Source organism: Rana temporaria, chromosome 9 (genome assembly GCF_905171775.1).
Source record: "Rana temporaria chromosome 9, aRanTem1.1, whole genome shotgun sequence".
NCBI lineage: Eukaryota > Metazoa > Chordata > Amphibia > Anura > Ranidae > Rana > Rana temporaria.
This window is the reverse complement of record NC_053497.1, coordinates 121,012,882-121,035,692: the sequence shown is the minus strand read 5'-3', so window position 1 is coordinate 121,035,692 and position 22,811 is coordinate 121,012,882. Positions and strand designations below refer to the sequence as shown.

Sequence of the window (22,811 nt, the reverse complement as noted above, 5' to 3'; positions counted from 1 at the left end):
GAAGGAGACCAACGCAACAGGTACTGGGTACTGCGGGGGGGGATGCCGACATCAAGGGTTCCCACTCTCTCTGAGCTTTAGACAGCAGTGAAAAAACGGTGACCTTTCTCTTCCTAGCAGGAGCAGAGGGGTACCAGGCAGAGAGGGAATCCAGCATTTTAAAAGTCCCTTAAAAAACGTGCTCCTTCCCTTCTGGCAGGAAACACAATAACTGAGGAGGAGATCTAGAGGACCGCCCTTTAAAGAAAAGGGTGTACGTGTTTCCTGTCCCGGAGGGAGGAGCCCAAGGTCTCAAGAGGCTGTCCTGGAAGACGACTAGAGAAAAATTATTATACATTTTTTTTTTTTAGCAAGCAGTATATTAGCTTTAAAACAAGCCCTCAATGACCAATGTTGCCCCAGGCTCGGTCTATGCACCCCCTGCTCACAACACCTGCTCTATGTTACCATTACAGATTAAATGCCTGTCAAGTTACTATTGAGAGAGGGGGGGAGCATTTAAATAAGTAAATATATAAAATGTCTATAGACTGGCACAAATTACACTTAAGTAAAATACATATTTAAGGTTAAAATGTACACACAGAAATGTAACACATTCTTATCAGATGCTTCAGTTCAGGGTTTCATTCAGGCAGGCCAAGTCCTAAGGCAGACAGCTGCCTCCTTAGCTCAGCCATAGTGCTTTGGAAATCATTTTCCATGTGTTTGTGAAAACAAAGGGTGGTGTAAATATCCATCATCATATATATATATATATATATATATATATATATATATATATATATATATATATATATATATATATTGTATGTATGTATGTATGTATGTATGTATGTGGGGAGAGAGGGCGAGAGATCAGTGGAAAAAGGAAAAAACAAAAAAAAGGGGGGGGGTGAGAGAGGCTGGCAGCAATCAGGGACCAGGATAATGCTGCTTACTATCAGCCCAAAAACAGAAAGCTATCAATAATTCAGTTTTTTGCAGACCTCATGGGGCAGGAGCGTTATCGCCATCAGAGATTTTTTTTTTAAACTAAAAATAGGTCTGGAAGCTGGCCTGGCCATTTTTTATTCTATGGAGAAATGGACTGTACTATTGTTACAATCCCTATGTAAATTGCGGCAGATTCCTGAGCTCCGACACTCCTCGGTTCCTTTTTGGTATGTTTTGGGTCATTGTCAGGCTGGAAGACCCATCCACGACCCATCATGAGTGTTCTGGCTGAGGGAAGAAGGTTCTCATCCAAGATTTTTACAATACTTGGCCCCATCCATTGGCCCCTCAATGCGGCAAAGTCGGCCTGTACCTTTAGCAGAGAAACAGCCACAAAGTACAATGTTTCCACCTCCGTGCTTGACTGTTGGGATGGTGTTCTTAGGGTCAAAGTCAGCATTTTTCTTTCTTCAAACATGTCGAGTTAATGCCAAAGAGATCAATTTTGGTCTCATCTAACCACAGCACTGTCTCCCCAAACTTTCTCTGAATCATTTAGATCAGGGGTAGGCAACCTGGGGCCCTCCAGCTGTTGTGGAACTACATTTCCCATGAGGCAATGCAAGGCTGGCAGTTACAATTACTCTCAGGGGCATGGTGGGACTTGTAGTTCTGCAACAGCTGGAGGGCCCCAGGTTGCCTACCCCTGATTTAGATGTTCGTTGGTAAACTTCAGATAGACCCGTACATGTGCCTTCTTAAAGAGGGGGACCTTGCGGGCGCTGCAGGATTTTAATCTATGGCAGTGTATTGCGTTACCAATGGTTTGTTCGGTGACTGTGGTCCTTAACTGCCTTGAGATCATTCACAAGCTCCTCCCATGTAGTTCTGGGCTGATCCCTTACTTTTCTCATGATCATCCTTATCCCATGAGGTGAAATCTTGCATGGAGCTCCAAACCTAGGGTGATTGATGGTCATTTTGCATTTCTTCACTTTGCAAATAATTGCTCCAACAGTTGTGCAGGTCTACAATCTTGCCCCGTACATCCTTTGACAGCTCTTTGGTCTTGCCTACGATGATGATTACTCACTGAACTGCAACTAAATTTATAATATTTCATGTGTTTTTTTTCTGGATTTTTAGTTGATATTCTGTGCCTATCATTGAAAATACACCTATGATAACCATTCATTTGTTTGTAAGTGGGAAAAATTACAAAACCTTCAGGGAGCCAGGGAATATAAAATCCCCCCCCCCCCTGTATGTTCTTAGGGCAATAATTTCCCACCTATTGTCCAATTTCAAGATGAACTGCTTGCCGACTAGCTGCCGTCATTATACAGCGGCAGGTTGGCTCTCCTGGGCCAATCGCCTTAGGTCTACGTTGGCCGCTTTAAGGCATGGACTCAGGAGCCAATGCGCGTGGCCGGCAGTCGCGATTGCTCCTCACAGAGACAGAATGGGGATATGTCCATGTAAATGAACAGATCTTTGTTCTGTCAGGGAAGTAGAGAGAGATCTGCTGTTCCGAGTAATCAGGAACAGCAGATCTCACTTTACTCTCAGTCAGTCCAATCCCCCCACAGTTAGAAACACTTCCCTAGGACACACTCAACTCCTTGATCATCCCCTAGTGTTAACCCCTTCGCTGCCAGTGACATTTATACAGTGATCAGTGGCTATTTTTAGCACCGATCACTGTATAAATGTCAATGATCCCAAAAAAGTGTCAAAAGTGTCCAATCTGCCTGCCGCAATGTTGCAGTCCTGCTAAAAATTGCATATCACCGCCATTAGTAGTATAAAAAAGAAAAGTTAGAAATAGAGAGATAGATACTGTATATCCATCTATCTATAAATAATAATAATAATAATAATAATAATTATAATAGTCAAATATATCCCCTATTTTTTTAAGATAATATAACTTTTGCGCAAAATATTTAATATACGCTTATTGCGATTATTTTACCTAAAATATGTAGAATACATATTGGCCTAAACTGATAAAAAAAAAATGGAATATTATAGCAAAAAAATCGTTTTTTTTTTACATTGTCTCTCTTATTTTGTTTATCGCAAAAAATAAAAACCACAGAGGTGATCAAATACCACCAAAAGAAATCTCTAATTTGTGGGGGGGAAGAAAATACATCCGTTTTGTTTGGGTACAGCGTTGCACAACCACGCAATTGTCAGGTAAAGAGACGCAGTTCCAGATTGCAAAAAATGGCCTACTCTGGTTAAATGTACTTTGAGAAAGAAAAAAGAAAACACCTGCTCCCCTTCCTGTTGTCTAGCTTGTCAAAGCATGATCTTCGAGAATTTGGATGCAAGGCAAAGCTGACTGCTCTGACCTGCGACCCACAATCACAATATTGTTCACATACCAAAATTGTCCTCCACTGTCCTGTACATATAGTTATCGGACAGTCATTCTCCAACCACAACATACAATTGGTCAGATCTTCTCTGGAAGCTTGTGCTAGGAATCCATACCTGTTTGCTGAAATCCACTGCTGATGCTTCGGATTCGAACATAACAGACCAACTCTGTCTCTGATCATCATAAAAGGCAGCATAGTTATTGAGCTGGACCTGGAATATAAGAAGTCACACTTCCTGTTACAGATAAACTATAGAAAAAAAAAAAAAAAAAAAACACCTGAGAAAACCAACTTGGCATTGCCGTCTACTGCTCTGAACTTTCTGTCATTGTAGCCTAAAGCAGGGGTGCCCAACCAGTGGCCCGGGGGCAACATGTGGCCCGCGGAGCCCTCTGATGTGGCCCGCGACCTCCTGCTATGGGATGGAATAGAATACTGTTATTAAAGGTCAGTTTATTACTAAAATCACAGTGTATATATGGGCATATCTGTTCTGCAGTGGTTATGGGGCTTCATTCAAACTAATCCGCAGATGCAGTGTTAAATGGTTTGTCACAACCCATTACCTACCAATTTTGCTAGACAGCTTGGTCTATTAAAGGAAGTGGAAAAATAACACTTACTTGATCAACGGGTTAAAAAATAAAATAAAAATAATGATATATTATATATAATATTATTTATAATGCCACCACAACATCCAAGAATTGGTTAGCTTCAATAAAATACATTTTTCTCAAACCCCCTGGAGCCCCTTACGATGTGTGACAAACCCAGGTGACTCATATACTGCACATAATCCTAAATTCTGGCTACTTTCACCAATTCTTGTTTAAAAATTACTCATTAGATGATCAACAAGTTAAAAAGAGAATGAATTTCAGGAATATGGCTAAATATACAATATGTTATGCCAAAAAAAAAAACACAGGCCCACCACCCCCAAGATTTGACAGTTCAACCATCAGGCTGAATGTTGAAAGGTGACAAAAGAATCAGCAATGCTGAAAAGAAAACGCAGTGTAGCTGAGGTGTGTTAACAAGAAGACTGACCAAGCAGAATGTAAAAGAAAAAAAAAAAAATCCTTCTGTAGGTGAACTAGTAAAAATCATACATACTGCAAACAAAAATTCAGGATGGACCCTCACAGAGGCAACCGGCTGCTGTTGGCTGATGTAGAGAAGGATTCTGTACTAAATAGAAAAAAAAAACAAAAAAACAAAGAAGAGTCAGAGAAAGCTGAAGCCTCAATGAACATCACAAAAAGGATACAAATTATGAAGTGGCAACTTGTTAGTTCAGCACTAGTTCCTATGATTTGTATTTGCAGCATTGTCCCGATGGTACTGGAGTCTGACAAGTGTGTGAATACAATTTAGCCTCATTCACACAGATGTATTGATCCATACAACTGTGCGAAGGGGCGGTCTTCACTCGCGCACCAATCAGAACACAGACCCTTTCCATCTACAGCCGTTTCTTCATAGTTGGGACGTCTTTCTGGAACGTTATATTTCATCACAGGTTCTCTACCCTTGTGTTATAGGAAATCTGTACTTAGAGAAATATGGAGGCTGACCTTTCTGAACCATTTCCAAAAAAAAAAATAATCCCTCTTCCTTGGAACCCTCAGTCTTCAATACTGTAGCAGTGCCTACAAATCATCTGCCAAGTCCTGACCTGGAGTACAATAATGTAAATACCATCTTAATTTCCTGAAGCAGAGCTTTACTCCGATTCTGCTACCTCCCTGTAAAGCTTCTATTCACACGAGTGTATTGTACTAAAATGTACAACCCATGTGAGGGTTATGTTTGCCCACACTAGATGCACAGGTGTTCCGTGCATTCTCATGCAAGTAGTCCCATTCATGTCATTTGGAATGCAGGGGCTGCACGTACACAGCTACTGAACCCAATATATTTGTGTGGGTACGTGCACGCATGTCCCCAAACTCACAATGTCTGCGTTCAGAGACACGTACCTGTAAGAATGGCAAATTGGGAGTGGCGGCCTCGTCCGTGCAGCTGCCGTGTCCCAATTGACATAAATGGGACTGCCTGCATGCAGATTAACAGAACACCTGTGCAGGCAAACACAGCCCCCATATGGATATCTGCTTTAGCACACCCGTGTGAACAAAGTCTTCATCTATTACTGTGTGGACAGCCTTACTGAGAAACATAAGATGTTAGAGGCAGGACGAGGCTCCATGCACTTATGTTAGCAATTTCAAGAAAATATGTACTGAGAAAATATACAAGCTTATATTCTCACTTAATGCTTGGAAAATGAATAAAATACTCTTGTACCCTTCTAGAAATCGCAGCATTAAGTATTATTGGGTCACGAACACAGCAAAATATGTTAGAACTGCTCAGCTGTATCAAAGGGAACCTGCTCCGTCCAGTAGCTACTCTACATAAGGGGCAAGTAGTTTGAAAAGGTATTGTAATTCATGTAAAAATATGCAAATAAAGAATTCTTGCGTTTATGCAATATTTTCTAGAAGTATGCAAAAGTGTGCAGAGGGTTATCTGAAAATATGTCACACTCCTTTAACACATTGTATGTATGTATGTATGTATGTATGTATGTTCTTTAAGGCTAAATTCTCCCCCCCCCCCCTTCTAAAATCCAGCTCCTTATGTATGAATATACGATTAATGTACCCATGTTGCAGAAAATTACAAGCTTTCTTTACCTCTGCCCTTGCTGTATTTCTTAAAAAGCTTTATCACATCCTGACATTAGATGCAAGATGGAGAAACCAGTAAGACACAGGAAGGAGTTTACCCGCTGACCTCATTGGCACACCTTCACCCATCAACTATGTTTTCACAGCATCCTTGGCATCTCTCCACGTGTGCATTAAAATCAATTGGCTGGCACCGCCGGGAGGACCCACCCTGATCCGGTAATTGAGCCATGCTGCTGACCTCTCATCTTTCTTCTTTTTACCCCCCCCTTTTTTCCCCCCCTTTTCTTAAGATTCCTCTGATGACTCCTACTTGTATAGCTGTAAGTTAGTACACTTCACGGTTGTTCCTTTCTATGCACTTACTCAATCTTAATAGTGAAGGCTCAGAATCGCTGTTGCTTCTCTGTAAGATAATGCATGGTAGGAAGGATAGTGATCCAGATTTTGTTATATGCCAATGTTTAACCTTATCGCTTAAAGGAAATGTGAGATATCTTGCATGTATATTTGTTCCAAACTTCAAAATAAAACGGTTATTGTAAAAAAATAAAAAAAAATTCAATGGGCTGCCCTATTTGTATCATTTGAAAAATTTGCTAAAAAAAAAAAAAACATGCATTCCCACCACTCTAGGTGTAAATGGGGCCTGAAAGTGAAATTGGACCGTCCTGTGGATGAGGTAAGTGAGAGAAAAGCACATTAGGATGACTGGCCAGAAATGACATTGGAAAACGCTTTTATTTATTATGAAAACTGAAATTCGGCCCGAAAAGAAGAAATGTATGCTTTAAATGGAGATGAGGAGCCAGATTCACGTAGCGCAGCGGATCTATAGATCCGCTCGTTCTACGTGAATTAAGATCCGCTCCCGCAAGTTTAGGAGGCAAGTGGCTAATTCACAAACCACTTACCTCCAAACTTGCGACGGCGGATCCTAAAGCCCCCAGCGGAATTCAAATTCCGCGGCTAGGGGAGTGTCATATTTAAATCAGGCGCGTTCCCGCGCCGATTTAAATGCGCATGCGTCGTCCGGGGAATTTCCCGGCGTGCATTGCTCCCACTGACGTCACTAGGACGTCAGTGGTTGCGACGTGAGCGGGACTTGCGGCGCGCGTGTTCGTGAATCGGCGTACGCAAACGACGTAGGAAAATTCAAATTCGACGCAGGAACGCCGGCTATACTTAACATTGGCTGCGCCTGATAAAAGAAGGGGTAAGTATACGACGGAAAACCGCTACGGAAACTACGTAAGAACACTGCGACGGGTCCGCGTACGTTCGTGAATTTGCGTATCTCGCTTATTTACATATTATTTATCGTAAATCAGCGGGAACGCCCCCGGCGCCATTTTTAAATTGAAAAAAAGATTCGACAGTGTAACACATTGTAACACTGTCGGATCTAGCCCTATCTATCCGTAACTGATTCTATGAATCAGGCGCATAGATAGCACCAGTTTACGTCAGAGATACGATGGTGTATCTGTAGATACACCGTCGTATCTCTTTGTGAATCTGGCCCGAGGTTTATTTTAAAAGACAACCTACTACACAGAGATAATGGCAGAATCTTAGAATTTACTCACCTCTTTAGCAGTGTGGTTTCCCAAAACAGCAGCTCCAAACTTGCCTTGTTTGACATACTGGCCATTCACACTGCAAATACAAAACAAAGCACATAAAATTGTGCTGTCAGTCTCTAATCTATGAGGGATACTAGCAAACAAAAAAAATGCACACCAACGCCTTTCTGCTAGTTAATTCAAGAAATCATCGACTGAGGATTGCAGTTTATAGGGTTCTTCCGTTTATAACAGTGAAAAACCTATCCTGTAATGTTTTAATGTTGAGTAATTTAACCTCTTGCTGACCACCCTAAGGCAGTTTTACTGCTACAGTTTGGGCAGCCATATGCCAGATCATACACACAAGCGATCTGGATCTTTTGGGTAGTGGGCGCATATGCGTGCTGCCGTCGGCCTGCTCCCACTGCAATTATACACAGCAGGAGCCGATCAGTGGGTATCGCAGACCAGATGTCCGCAGGCACCCGCCGATCATCCTGCAAAAACACAGAACGATAGTCTGCCTCTGACAAGGCAGATAGCTGTTCTAGCAGGAGAGAAGGATCACTGCAAAGCAGGGACTAGGATCCATGTTTTCCCCCTAGAAAAAGCACCTCACACACTGAAGAAAAAAAAAAAAAAACACTGGCCAAGCACACAGTTAACTCTTTGATCGCCCCAGATGTTAACCTCTTCCCAGCCAGTGCAATTAGTACAGGGACAGCACATATTTTCTAGCACTGATCACTGTATTAGTGTCACTGGTCCCCAAAAAGTGTCAAACTTGTCAGTGTCCGAATGTGCGCAATATCGCCGCCATTACTAGTAAAAATAAAAAAACATTTACCATAGTTTGTAGATGCTATAAAACTTTTGCGTAAAACAATCAATATTTGCTTATTGGGATTTTTTTTACTAAAAATCTGTAGCAGAATACATATTGTCCTAAATTTATGAAGAAATTCAAATTTTTTTTATTTCTTTTATTGGGTATGTATTATAGCAGAAAAGTAAAAAATAATTTTTGTTTTTCAAAATGGTCGGTCTTTTTTTGTTCAAAGCACACAAAAAAAATAAAAGCTAGATTTGTGGAAAAAAATTTAAAAACGGACATATATTTTATTTGGGTACAACGTCACACGACCAAACAATTGTCAGTTAAATTAACGTAGTGCCATATCGCAAAAAATGGCCTGGTTCTGAAGGGGGGTAAATCTTCTGGAGCTGAAGTGGTTAAAGGAATCTATAAACAAGGTAAATTACACACAAGGCACCTTTTTGCCATTGCCAATTGCAGCCATGGATCCTTCTGTCTACTGCAGTCCAGATAAGAAAAAAGTTAAAAACACAAACAATTGCATTGAACAACTGAAGAGTGGGGAAGATGTGCCACAGACAGCTCCTGCACATTCTTCTCCAAGTAACCACAGGTTTCCAGTCTGCCCAGTTGCCAATTCTCCTGTCAAACTGCGGCCAGTGATGTCTGTGGGTGGCCCATAGATGTTAAATCCTCATTAGATCCAGCCAAAAATAACCAAAGTGCAAATCTTTAATCTAAAAGGCAACATGGAACTTTGTCTTGACCCACCAAATGGGAGGCAGATATCTTGGTTCCTCACCTGTCTTGTCCTACACAGAGATCCTTCCTGAGCTTCTACCACAGTCATATGCATGCATGATCTCCCTTCTGCTGTTTAGAGATGATAACCACAAGGGATGCTCAAAATGAAGTGCTTAAACCGATAAGACATTACTTCATGACCACCCTCCTAATTTTGAGAAGGTCCCCCTTTTGCCACCAAAACAGCCCTGACCCAGCACGGCATGGATGTCACTAGACCTCTCATGGTATACTGTGGTATCTGGCACCAAACCGTCAGTAGCAGATCTTGCAAGTCCTGTAAGTTGCATGAATGGGACTTTTTTCAGCACATCCCACAGATGCTCGATTGGATCAAGATCTAGAGAATTTGCAGGCCAAGTCAACAACTCAAACGCTTGTTTTCATCAAACTATTACTGAACCATGTTTGCAGTGTGGCAGGGCACATTATCCTGCTGAAAGAGGCCACTGCCTTCAGAAATACGAATTCCCTAAAGGGGTGTGCTTGGTCAGCAATGTTTAGGTAGGTGGTACATGAAAGTAACATTCACATAACTGGCAGGGCACAAGATTCCCCAGCAGAGCATCACACCGCCTCCGCCAGTTTTCCTGCTTTCGATCCTGGTGCCATCCCTTCCCCAGGTACGCAATGGACACCCAGCCATTCACAAAATGTCAAAACAGGAAGCGATTCATTACATCAGGTCACCTTTTTCCATTGCTCCATGGTCCAGTTCTAATGCTCAGATGCCCATTGTAGGCGTTTTTGGCTGTGGACACAGGTCAGCTTGGGTACCCCGACCAGTCTGTGGCTACAATGCCCCATACACAACAAACTGCAATGCCCATTTTTTTCCTGCTTTCAACACATCAACTTCAGAGACAACATGCTCACTTGCTGCTCAATATATCCCACTAACGTTCAGATGCTATTGTAATATCAATGTTAATCACCTAACCCGTCTGTGGTCATAAAGGCTGATCATAATTGGCTGATTGGTGTATGTCAGACAGTCTATGGTTAGCCTTACATGGGAAGATAGTCTAGTTAACCTTAAAAAAAAAAACAAAAAAAAAAGTAAGACATCATCATGAATAGATATTAAAAGGAATACTCCTGCGCGATCACTGAAGGTGAAAATAAATATAGAAAACAAAAACCAACTGCTGCAAACACTGATAGGTGAATCCGTGACCAAAGTAATACCTGTATGTTAAAGAGGAGCTCCACCCAAAAATTGAACTTCTGCTTTTCGGAACCCTCCCCCCCCCCCCTCTGGTGTCACCTTTGGCACCTTTCAGGGGGAGGGGGGGTGCAGATACCCGACTAAGACAGGTATTTGCACCCACTTCTGGGAAAAAGCTCCTGTGGCAGTCACGCCCTTACCCACACCCCCCGCTGTCTTCTGAGAAACAAGCTGTTCCCAGGAGAGAGCGGGGACCAGTGATGGCGCATTGCGCTACTCGCACATGCACAGTAGGGAACCGGGCAGTGAAACCGCAACACTGCCCAAATCCCTCACCAAGGATAGCAGTGCGTGCGTGCTGCCGACATCGCAGGCGCGCTGGACAGGCAAGTGTCCATATTTTAAAAGTCATCAGCTACAGTATTGGTAGCTGCTGGCTTTTTTAAAAAAAAATAAAACATTTTTTCCAGAGATAAAATAAAGAATCGTAAACATATAACTATAAACAGGAAACATTGCTAAGGAAAGTGGCATGAATTAGAACAAGGGCTAATAAACCCATAAATAAACCAATAGAGAATTTGTATAAAAGGACGCTCATAGAAGATAGACAGTAGTGTCTGAAAATGACAGGACTAAAACTAGTCAGTGATAATATACCATCAGAACAACCCGATCTAGTTCCTATTATTCTTGATTATAATTCTCCCTATTATACGGTATTGAAAATTGTAAAGAGACATTGGCATACACTACAAGCAGAGAGACCCCTCCAGAATGCATTTCCTATGAGGCCTAAAATGTATTCATAGAAGAGCATCTACCATTCAGAATAGAGTGGTAAGAAATGTACCGGAGCCACTGAAAAAAGCCTTCACGTTTTTTACAGGGAAAGGTTGCTTAGCATGTACACGGACCAAACATTCCAACGATTCCGTTTTAAATCCACTAGTACTGGTATTGCGCATGAAAAACTAAATTTCACTATTGGGCTCGATAAAGATAGATCAGGGCACACTAAGTGCAGAAAAAAAGAAAATATTACTACATGGAAAAGTAAATCAGAAATTGCTAATAAAACAGTTCAAATCAAACTCCATATTGACTCCTTCCGGTGTGAGGGTCTCCATAAGAAAAATCCATTTCAATTCAAGCTGGAAGTGTTCTCACTTTATGACTACCACGCCAGTGTTTCTTATACGGTTCTATTCCCCAAAATTTCAAATGGGAGGGATCTTTATTGTGCACTTGGGCCAAGTGTTTGGATACACTTCGTCTTTATCATAGCCTTTCAGAATAGTTTGGTCCTAATGCGTATTCTTAGGAGTCTGTTGGTACGTCCAATGTACTGTAATCCACAGCTGCATTCCAAAGCATACTCTTCCCCCTCTGTGTTACAGCATATAAAATCACCTATTTTTCTGATATACTTACTAGATAACCCCATATGAGGTACACTTTATAATTTACACTTTTATTTTATGACATAGATGGATTAGGATTCCTCACTTTGTCATTGTGCAATTTGACCATCTTCCCCAATTATCCCGTCTCATGATATGTCTCCTTTGTTCAACTGCATGCATTTGTGCATCACGGGTGTCCCCTGATCAGTATTTTATATAATTTATTTTTATATTCTCGATTGGTTTATAGATGGGTTTATTAGCCCTTGTTTTAATTTATTCCACTTTCCCAACTTCATTAAGCAGCGTGTCCTATGATTACCTTGGCCACATTTCCCTGTTCATTGTTGTTTACAATCCTTTATTTTATTATAGGCATTCTCTGAGCCATTTCTTGGAAAACGTTCGCTTTATTCAGGTAATACTTTGGGAAAATGGCCAACATACTAGTTGTAATAGGCAGACACTGAGAAAATGGCCGCCACTATGTTATGCAATGTGGACTCCAACAAAAACAATTGCACCATACGTCCATATCAGTCTATTTAAGGCAGGGGTGCCCAACCTTTTGAAGAGCAAGGGCCACTTAAGCAACATGGTAACAAGTCGAGGGCCACAATGAGCAGAGAGGGCGGATGACAGGTCACGGCTACGCTATGGCCTTCCGATCCACCCAGACGAAAGGGTACCGGCGCTGTAGAGGAAGCATCGGTTTATGGGACTGTGCTCCACAGCTGCTTTCTTCCTCTACCACCAGCTTCATTCACAACACTGATTCTGTGGTATGGCGGGTCGGCAACCTGCGATCTGGGCTTGCCAACCCACCATTACAGAGCAGGAGGTCGCAGGCCACATCAGAGGGTTCCGCGGGCCACATGTGGCCCCCGGGCCACTGGTTGGCCACCTCTGATTTAAGGACACCATCTGTGCTAGCCTGCAGTCCCTGATGAAGTCACCCGGTGAAATGCATCGAATCCGCTGACAGGCACACCGGAAGTGATGTGGGAGACAAGCTCGGCACTCGTGGATGTTATACTATGTCTCTTCTTGCTAAATTTGAGTGTTAGCTTGTGTTGGTTTTAATAATACATGTTTATACAACATACTAGACTATTGGGCATGCCCTTTTTCGGAGAGTGTGGAAGTTCAGTAAAAAGGAGCCACCATCCACCACCTAATACAGATTCTTGGATTAATGGGAGGAGAACCCCCAAAAGGTTATAGAAGCCACCAGCGATCTATGCAAGGACCTACAAAGGTTATCTTAATTATTGGTTGTTTTCTCATCCTGTTACCTTACAGAAATAAGGTGAGAGGCCACTTCACATAGAGGTGACACTGCATGGAATGAAGAAACAATGGTCACTTACTTCATAGTTTGCACGGTTAATATAGGAGCACCAACATGGGTGTCCGCAGGTAGGGGCAAGGGGGATTAAGTGCCCCCCCTGGAAGGGTTGGTGCTACCTATAGGCAAATGTGCATATCAATGGGGGGCACCAGGCTACATGTCCCAGGTCCAGGAGTCACATACACAACATGGAGTGTGTCAGGAGCAATGGCGTTTGTGGCCCCTGAGCTAAGGGGAGGCAGCGCAACCAGTAGCTGGAAATACAACACTCTCCCGCTGCTGCCCATTACCTTTCACAAATGCCGCAAACAGCATCTGCCAATGCTCAGCCCGACCAGGTCACAGGTCTCGACAAAATCCGGGCGCCAGGTCGCAATTGCGACAAGAAATTGTGACCTGGCACCTGGGGAAGCTTAGGGCTGCAGAAGGCCACAGCCTCAATTACCGGCCGGTGCAGTTGTAGTGGGCCCGTGCCCGCCGGTAATTGAGGCCGCGGCTTTGTGGCCTTCACAGAAGGAAGCTGAGGCCTGCAGAAGGAGTGGCCATCTTGTGGTGGTCGTTGGCATTACAGGTTACATTACATTACAAGTAGGAAAAAACAGCAGTTCTAATGTGTTTTTTCACTGCCATCTCCTTCCCTCTAATTCAAGGGTCTCAAACTGGTGGCCCTCCAGCTGTTGTAAAACTACAAGTCCCATCATGCCTCTGCCTGTGGGAGTCATGCTGGTAACTGTCATTCTTGCAATGCCTCATTGGACTTGTAGTTTTGCAACAGCTGGAGGGCCGCCAGTTTGAGACGCCTGCTCTAATTAGAACCCCCAAACATTATATATATTTTTTATTCTAACACCCTAGAGAATAAAATGGCGGTCGTTGCAATACTTTCTGTCACACCAAAGTTCTGCGGACGCCCATGAGCACCACCTTTCACTCCTCATCTCAGGATTATTCTAGAGACTTTATAATAGTTTCACTACATGCACTGACATGTTGATGTTTATTTTATGAGCACCGATTGATTAAACACTGTTCTTTTTGTTGCACAAGATGGATATTTGCATTTTTCACCTTTGAAGATTTTTTGTATTTGACATTTTGGTTCTACTGCCCTCTTGTGCACAGTTTTAGTATTACTTTTTCATTTACAGCTTCTTACTTGTGTCACATAGGTTTAAATTATAGTTTTACAACAGCGCAGCATTATTCACATGGTATGAATAGATAGATATTGATACCAAAAAACCTGGGGTTTAAATCTCTCATGACAGGCAGAAAGACCAGATCCTCTAGGATGGATTGTTGCCAAGACAAATTAAATAAAACTTACTATTTATAAGCATGCACTGCTGTGGCAAAAAGGACAGAGGGTACAGGGCCTGCAGGAGGTGTTCCAGAGGGCTTGGAAGACTTCACACCTGGCAAAAAAAAAAAAGGAAGAGCTTAGAACTTTCCGGATATCGCTTTGGGAAACCAGTCTGGTCGCCTCCCTTCCTGTCACCTCCGTTCCCTGCTGTTCCTCACAATCACTTCAGGAACTTGTTAAATCTCAGCTTGGGGTCCCCTCCCAAATCCAAAAGGCATTGCTGCTCACCTGCTGACCCAGGCTTCTTAGGCTGTTTAGGTGCCGTGTACTGAAAGGATTCATTTCCCTGCGCAGAACCAGTCTGATCCATTCCGAATAGAGAAGCCAGTTTCGCCCTGAAAAAATTAAACACATACTTTAAGGCTTGATTCACACGTCTTCCACTGCATTTAGATTGTTGGGCATGGAGATCGGTTTCTTTGAACACCATAAAGTTATTTTTTTTTTTTTAAAGCACTGTAGCGTCATTACTTTCTTTTTTTCCGTTTGTTTACAACTGGAACAAATTAGCATTTTTCTTAACGCAGAAAGAATTTTTTTTATTATTAAATTATTCTTTCTAAAGTTAGTTTTGAACTTTCCTCCTTACACTTAGTTCCTATGTTCTTAATCTTAGCTTAATATTGAAAATACTGCCCTACTAAACCTTATTCCCCCCCCTTTGATGTATTTAAAAGTTTCAGTCATGTCTCCCCTTTGCCTTAAGACCATATATTAAAGAGGCGTCCCAGCCTTTTTAGGTTTATTAAAAGTCAGCAGCTACAAAAAGTATAGCTGCTGACTTTTAATAAACAAACAGACACTTACCTGTTCCCTGGTCCAGCGATGTGGCCGCCCCTAGCGTCGCTCCTCATCCCCCCTCTCCACCAGCGCCTCCATTCAGACTGTGGGCACCTGGCCGTGACAGCTTTCGGCTTCACGGATGGGCACGAACAATTTGCGCTGCACACTAGGAGTGGACAGGCAATCTCCTGGGACCTGTCACGTGTCCCAGAAGATCGCCTATAGGGAGGGGTCGCCAAGGCGGTAGGAGAAAGTGGGACAGGAAGTCCCACTCCTACCATAGCCCCCACTCCCCCCCCCCCAAAAAAAATTACATGACAAATATGGCATGTAAGGGAGCGAGAAGTGCTTAAAGCGGAAGTTCCACTTTTGGGTGGAACTCCGCTTTAAGCTCCTGAAGTTTCCCTAGATAGGTTTTATCCCCCAGACCCTTCACCTTCTTTGTTTCCAGTCTCTGGGATCATTCTATCGTAGAGTGTGTTGTGGCAGTCTGCGATGCTTTATAACATGTTGTATTGCACTGCGTTTAAGTGCAGCATGTACAGTTTTCACAACACACACACCAATACAACCCATTGGTGTGAAGTGGGCCTATTGGAAACAATGGCTTTCTGCTTGCCATTGCACTAGGCCTGCACTGTGCAACCCTGCCCAATGAATGTAGTGTAAGGGTCGGTTCACACTTGTCTGACATGTGCTCTGACTTCAAGAGCACAAGTCGCATGACATGTCAAACTCAATGGTTCCCCATGAGAGCCATTTTAACTGGTCCGACGTGCCCACGCCAAAAAAAGTAATTAAAAAAACAGCGGGGGGTTGGGGGACGAGTGATCGGTGCCCCAACCTCCTGGGCCATACCAGGCCACATGTCCTCAACATAGGGAGGGGTGTGGGACAAGGGCCTATATTCCAGACAATCCGCGGCGATGGTTGTGGGGCTCTGCAGGCAGGAAACGTATCCTAATCTGGAAGCTCTCTTTAACAAGGGGGCCAAAAGATCCTGAAGTGTAGTGTAGTGTTACAAAAAACTAGATGTTTTTGAAAAGGCCTTTGATAAAATTAAGCATGTCCCCCGTCATAGTTCCGTGTCTTCTTCCTCCGGTTCTTCTCTCTCCGCTGACCCGGTCCTCCTCAGATGCTGGCAACCACTGTTGTGTCAGGTCCAGGGCCAGTTCTTATACAGCCATGGGGCATGGCCATCTATGAATGTCACCCAGAGACCCCACCCCCTTGCGACGTCCCCAGCTGACCACGCCCCATGGCTAGACAAGAACTGGCAGACACTGGACCTAACAACAGCGGGAGACAGCGTCGGGAGGAGGAAGAAGTCATCAGCGGAGGTAGAAGAACCGGAGCTACGACGAGGGACACTTGTTTTTAAATAAACAGACTTTGTGAAAACCGTCTCTTGTTTTTTGTACCAGTACATTTTTGGTGAATGGGTAGGTATACAACCCCATACTAATTCAAATGCCCACATTGAGGGCACGTGGCCTGGTATGGTTTAGACCTGCCAGGCTGTATGCTTGGATAAGGGTCTGGTATGGATTTTGGGAGAGACCCCCACACTGTTTTTAGTTAATTTTTTTGGCATGGGTTTCCCCCTCAAGATTCATACGACTCAAAGTGAATTGTATGGTTAAATCCCATTCACTGAAGTTGCATGGAAGTCAGACACTAAGTTGCAGGGCAAAGTCGTATTAGAATACTGACTTTTAATATATGGACACTTACCTGTCCAGGAAGCCCACGATGTCGGCAACGCAACCGATCTAGCTGCGCTTTCTAATTGGCCCAGCGGCAGAGGGGGAGGGGGGCCAAACGTCCGAGAGACGGTGCCCTGGCCCTGTCTCCCAGAAATGACAAAAACATATCTCCCCCCTAAAAGGTGCCACATGTGGCACCAGAAAGGGGGGGGGTGGGAGAGATGAACAAGCAAAGTTCCACTTTTGGGTAGAACTCCACTTTAATGAGCACAATCCAAACCAAAATTAAATATTCAGCCAAATTCAGTAGACTAAACACACCTGCGTAATTTCAGAAAAAGATAACACTTTGGAAATGAACATTATAGTAACAATCCCAGAAAAGGAGACTTAAAGCATTTCCCAAAGTATTATGCTGCAAAATGGCATAACAGCCGTGGGCCTCATTCAATTTAAAATGTTACAACATTGAGGGCATAAGGAGCCCGAAGGTACTAAATCTTTATACATTTTTGTAACCATAGTCTTCCAGAGAACTCCCTATAATATGGAGGGAGCAAGTACAATCCTAAATGCGTTGCTTTTGGCCTGAGTGACCCATCACCAGGCATAACCACTTGCAATGGGGAGGTGAACCCAAGTCTATGCAAATATCGACTTTCACAAAAGGTCTGTTTGCAGGATTATTGTTAAGGCCCCCACCAGTTTTGAGCTGGGTCAGGTGACCACCCGAGGCTCCCAATTCTGGTGTCTAGCTAAACCGTTTACCTGGCAGGTTTGAAACTTTGCACACACATACATATAAACATCACATACAGCAACTGGGTTTACAAACCTTCAAATTGCAAGTCTATCATTCTGCCCAGACTGGCTGAAAGACAACAGGCTTGCTAGATGACTTATTGATCTTATCTCATAGCCAGGTTACTACAGCTGTACTGCTTAAACGGGGTTGTAAAGAAAATTCCCTAAATAGCTTCCTTTACCTTAGTGCAGTCCTCCTCCACTTACCTCATCCTTCCATTTTGCTTTTAAATTTCCTTATTTCTTCTGAGAAATCCTCACTTCCTGTTCTTCTGTCTGTAACTCCACACAGTAATGCAAAGCTCTCTCCCTGGTGTGGAGTGTCATGCTCGCCCCCTCCCTTGCACATAGAGAAAGGAGCTGTGTGTTAGTGGGCGTCCTGACTCTCCTGAAGTCCAAGGGAGGGGGCAAGCACAACACTCCAAACCAGGGAGAAAGGGTTGCATTACTGTGTGGAGTTACAGACGGAACAGGAAGTGAGGATTTCTCAGAAGAAATAAGGACATTTAAAAGCAAAATCGAAGGATGAGTTAAAAGCAGGGGTGCCCAACCTTTTGAAGAGCGAGGGCCACTTAACTAACTTGGTAACCAGTCGAGGGCCACAATGAGCAGAGTGGGCGGATGACAGGTCACGGATATGCTATGGCCCTCTGATCCGCCCAGATGAAAGGGTACGAACTCCCTTTTGTTTTTCAGATTGGAGGTAGGTGGGCGTAAACGGACATCTGTCGCTCTATACAAGTGAAATGAGGGTCCCATTTGGTCGGGCTGATCTTGTGAAAAGGGCTTAAGACTGCTTTCACACTGATGTTCTGTGGTTTACTTACACCGCAGGTGCAGCGCAGTGCAACTGTGTCTATCCTGCGGGTTAGCTGAACTTTGCCATAGACTGTGGCAAAGCCGGCGCTGTAGAGGAAGCATCGGCTTATGGGGCTCTGCTCCGCATGCCACTTTCTTCCTCTACCTTCAGCTTCATTCACAACACTGATGCTGTGGTATGGCGGGTCGGCAACCTGCGATCTGGGCTTTCCAACCCACCATTCCAAAGCAGGAGGTTGCGGGCCACACCAGAGGGCTCCGCGGGCCAAATGTGGCCCCCGGGCCACTGGTTAGCCACCCCTGAGTTAAAGGGTCACTAAAGGCAAATTTTTTATTTATTTTTTAATAACAAACATGTTATACTTACCTCCACTGTGCAGCTTGTTTTGCACAGAGTGGCCCCAAACCTGGTCTTCTGGGGTCCCTCGGCGTCTGTCTCGGCTCCTCCTCGCAAAAGCTTTCCACCTTCATGCGAGCGAGCTCGCATGGTGGAAAGCTTTTGCGAGAGCGCTCCCGTGATACAGCGGCGGGCATAGCCACCGACTGTATCACTCGTCCCTGGGCGCGCCACGTCATCCGCTTTGATTGACAGCAGCGCCAGCCAATGGCTGCGCTGCTATCAATCTGTCCAGCCTAGCCAATCAACAGCCAGGCTGGGAACCGAAGAGGATCACGTGGACACGCGCGGGACTTTCGAGGGGGTCAGGTAAAACGGGGGGGGGGGGGGGCGTTACCATCGGATGTTTTTTCACTTTAATGCATAGGATGCATTAAGGTGAAAAAACATTTACCTTTACAACCCCTTTAAGTGAAGGAGGACTGCACTAAGGTAAAATGTAGCTATTTAGGGGGAAAAAAAAAAGTTTTACCCTTACAACCCCAAAAAAGTAATAATAATAATAATATAAAAAAAAAAAAAGGTACACATTTGTACATGAAATCTACATTACTGAATATAAAGATAAGAAAATACGCATACCGTATGCTATATATAAATGTATAATACAGACAGGGGTTGACTTACCAAAATTGGAGAGTGCGAAATCTGGTGCAGTTGTGCATTGTAGCCAATCAGCTTCTAACTTCAGCTTGTTCAGTTAAGCTTTGACAAAAAAAAAAAAAACAACCTGGAAGCTGATTGGCTTCTATGCAGAGCTGCACCAGATTTTTCCCCTTCCAGTTTTAATAAATCAACACCTATTCTTTTAAATGCACTAACCACCTCTTCAGTGACCTCTTACTGCTACAGCCTATCGTATTCCACCTCTACTTTCAGCAAACTGACCCGTGGACCTCCTGCCAGAGGTAATCGGTCCTCCACATCCAGGACATCTTGTTTGGAAGTCTTTGCTACCTCCTCTCCAGTGTTCTGCTGACACAAAGTACTCGTGGAGCTTGACACATGTATGTGATATCTATCACTTCTCTGTCCCGAGAGCTGCACACTGAAAACGAACCCAACAGCAAACAGGCATCTCCTCCTCCCCGTCAGTGTAACAGCGGTTTGTAAAGTGGCAGAATGTCTAGCTTTCCATCAGAACGTTAACTGCATTAATACAAATCATCTGATACTTGTTAGTCCCCCATAAGAGAGCGGTTGGCTACCCACTCCCTCAGTCCTGTCCTGCGTCTCCACACTGCCGGCCTTCAAAACAAAAATGACCCTTGAGTCAAGAGAATATTTCAAGATGGGACTCCATCATTGGATCACCATGCAAATAAAATGCAGAAATAATTGAAGGCTCAGCCTTGTTAGGAGCTAAACAAAGACGCTCTTTTTAAAGCAGGAAATCCATTTTAACAGATTTAATCAGCGCGATGCAAGTGTATACATCTCCATTCATGCAAAAAAATACTCTTATAAAGCCTGATATCATTAGTCGCTGGGCCGCGTTCTTAGTGACGTCACAAATGGGCCGCGTTCTTAGTGACGTCACCAATGGGCCGCGTTCTTAGTGACGTCACCAATGGGCCGCGTTCTTAGTGACGTCACCAATGGGCCGCGTTCTTAGTGACGTCACCAATGGGCCGCGTTCTTAGTGACGTCACCAATGGGCCGCGTTCTTAGTGACGTCACCAATGGGCCGCGTTCTTAGTGACGTCACCAATGGGCCGCGTTCTTAGTGACGTCACCAATGGGCCGCGTTCTTAGTGACGTCACCAATGGGCCGCGTTCTTAGTGACGTCACCAATGGGCCGCGTTCTTAGTGACGTCACCAATGGGCCGCGTTCTTAGTGACGTCACCAATGTCTAGTCAGCGGATAGACTAATTTCTTAGTGATGTCACTGGTCTCTACTCTAAGGATAGACCGATTTCTCGATCCCCCCCCCCCCCCCCCCATCAATACAGTCAGTCTTGATGAGGGAAATCCTCCCGCAGTGCTATTGTGTTCTGCCAGCAGAGAGCCTTCCCCACCAGCAGAACACAATGATCAGAAAGAAAGAGAAAAAAAAAAAAAGACACACACCAGACAGGCTGGTTGTACTGAAGTTGATTGATGATGTACTTCAGTACAACCAGCCTGCGTACAGATGGATCGAATTTGGCCAGCTTTAACATTTAATAGCAACTGCCAAGTAATGAGCAGGTTTCTTGAACTTTTTAAAAACTCTTAATTTTTTATATATATATATATATATATATATATATATATATATATATATATATATATATATATATATATATATATATATATATATATATATATATATATATAAAAAATTAAGATATATATAATATATATATATATATATATATATATATATATATATATATATATATATATATATATATATATATATATATATATATATATATATATATATATATATATATTGTGAACTTTGGGGGTCTTTAAGCTCCGCGAGACAAGTGCGTAAAACCGTGTCAGTAAAGCAAAGGGTCTTTATTGGTGACCAAACAAAACAAAATAAAGCTTTTCTTCAGCATCCAAAACGTCACAACAAAAGTCCTGCTTGTTTCCAGCATAAATTAGGAAAAAGTCTTTCTTCAGAAAAAACAACCAAAAGAAAGGCACATACGTTTTTAGTAAGAAGTCCTCCAGACCTTCCCTGCAGACACAGCTTCACTTCCAAACTACTCAAAAGTCCTCTCTGAGCAGCTAGCAGACTTCCATCTTGTCCTCACAGGTGCACTCTCCCAACTCACTCACTCCCTCCAGCATCACTTCCTGCTTTAATGGGTGGTTGTCTGTGAGATTTTAACCCTTTGTGCGCTGGCTTCCAGGGTTTAGGAGTGGAGGCTCCATCCCACCCAAATAACACTTTGGAGCCTCCAAAATTCCAGGCCCCAAACTACTTTATTAAGATAGAGAAGACTGCAAGCCAGTCCTCTCTGAATTAGCGCCTGCCTGGAACTTTTCACCCACTTTTGGGTGACCCCCTGAACCTTCTACCTCTATTTAAATGGACCATAGTCCAAACAGTGGTGCCATATAGCACCCGTCCAGGACCCACCCCCGATGTCCTGTACAATATATATATATATATATATATATATATATATATATATATATATATATAAAAATAATATTTTAATTTAAAGTGCCAACTATAAAATTTAAACAAGCTTTTGGCAGGCTTTATCAAGTTTCAAGCTGAAAAAGCCACAGCCAGGACTCCCATCAAAAGCTGTATTCAATGCACCAGACCTAGGACTGAATTGTTTTTTTTTTCTTTAGGGTTAGTTGACCTTTATAGAAAAAATTAACACCCTACAACCTCCTCCTCCGAGTGTAACGGTCTGGGGTTTAGAAATCCCTGCTTTTCCTAGGTATGCCAGGACAGATTAGAGAAATTCTGATTGATCAAATGGGTCACATGTCAGCAAATAACCAATCCGTCCTGGAAGCTCTACAGAGAGATGAGGAAAAAGAGTGGAGGATTTGAGATCCCCTGACTGCTACAACCCCGGCATGGGCACTGACAGCTCCTCACCCACAGCTCTATGGGTAAGGAGCTGTCAGTGCCAACGTCAGAGATATAGCGGTGGGGAGGGGCAGTGCAGTAGGGAGGGAGTGTGTCAATTCACCTTTTCATCATTTCAGAAAGGGTCAACGTATCCTTTAAAAAGATAAAGTTAACCTTTTGTAGTAAAAAAAAAAAAAAAAAGGCACATGATTTTGCAGGTACAAAAAAATAAAAAATAAGTATTTATTTTACACTAGAGCAGGCAA

At 43.3% G+C, this 22,811-nt stretch overlaps 1 protein-coding gene across 2 annotated transcripts in view; it reads right to left on the bottom strand.

The window, feature by feature from the left end:
* Positions 1-22,811, bottom strand: part of FKBP15 (FKBP prolyl isomerase family member 15) — a 105,709-nt gene that overhangs the window by 74,479 nt on the left and 8,419 nt on the right. For both annotated transcript variants that reach the window (XM_040324327.1, XM_040324328.1), the window contains exons 2-6: positions 14,731-14,837; positions 14,467-14,554; positions 7,615-7,684; positions 4,446-4,520; positions 3,439-3,537 (exon numbers count right to left, since the gene is read on the bottom strand). In XM_040324327.1, coding sequence (XP_040180261.1) covers positions 3,439-3,537; positions 4,446-4,520; positions 7,615-7,684; positions 14,467-14,554; positions 14,731-14,837 — 439 coding nt within the window. The remainder of the gene's footprint in view (positions 1-3,438; positions 3,538-4,445; positions 4,521-7,614; positions 7,685-14,466; positions 14,555-14,730; positions 14,838-22,811) is intronic.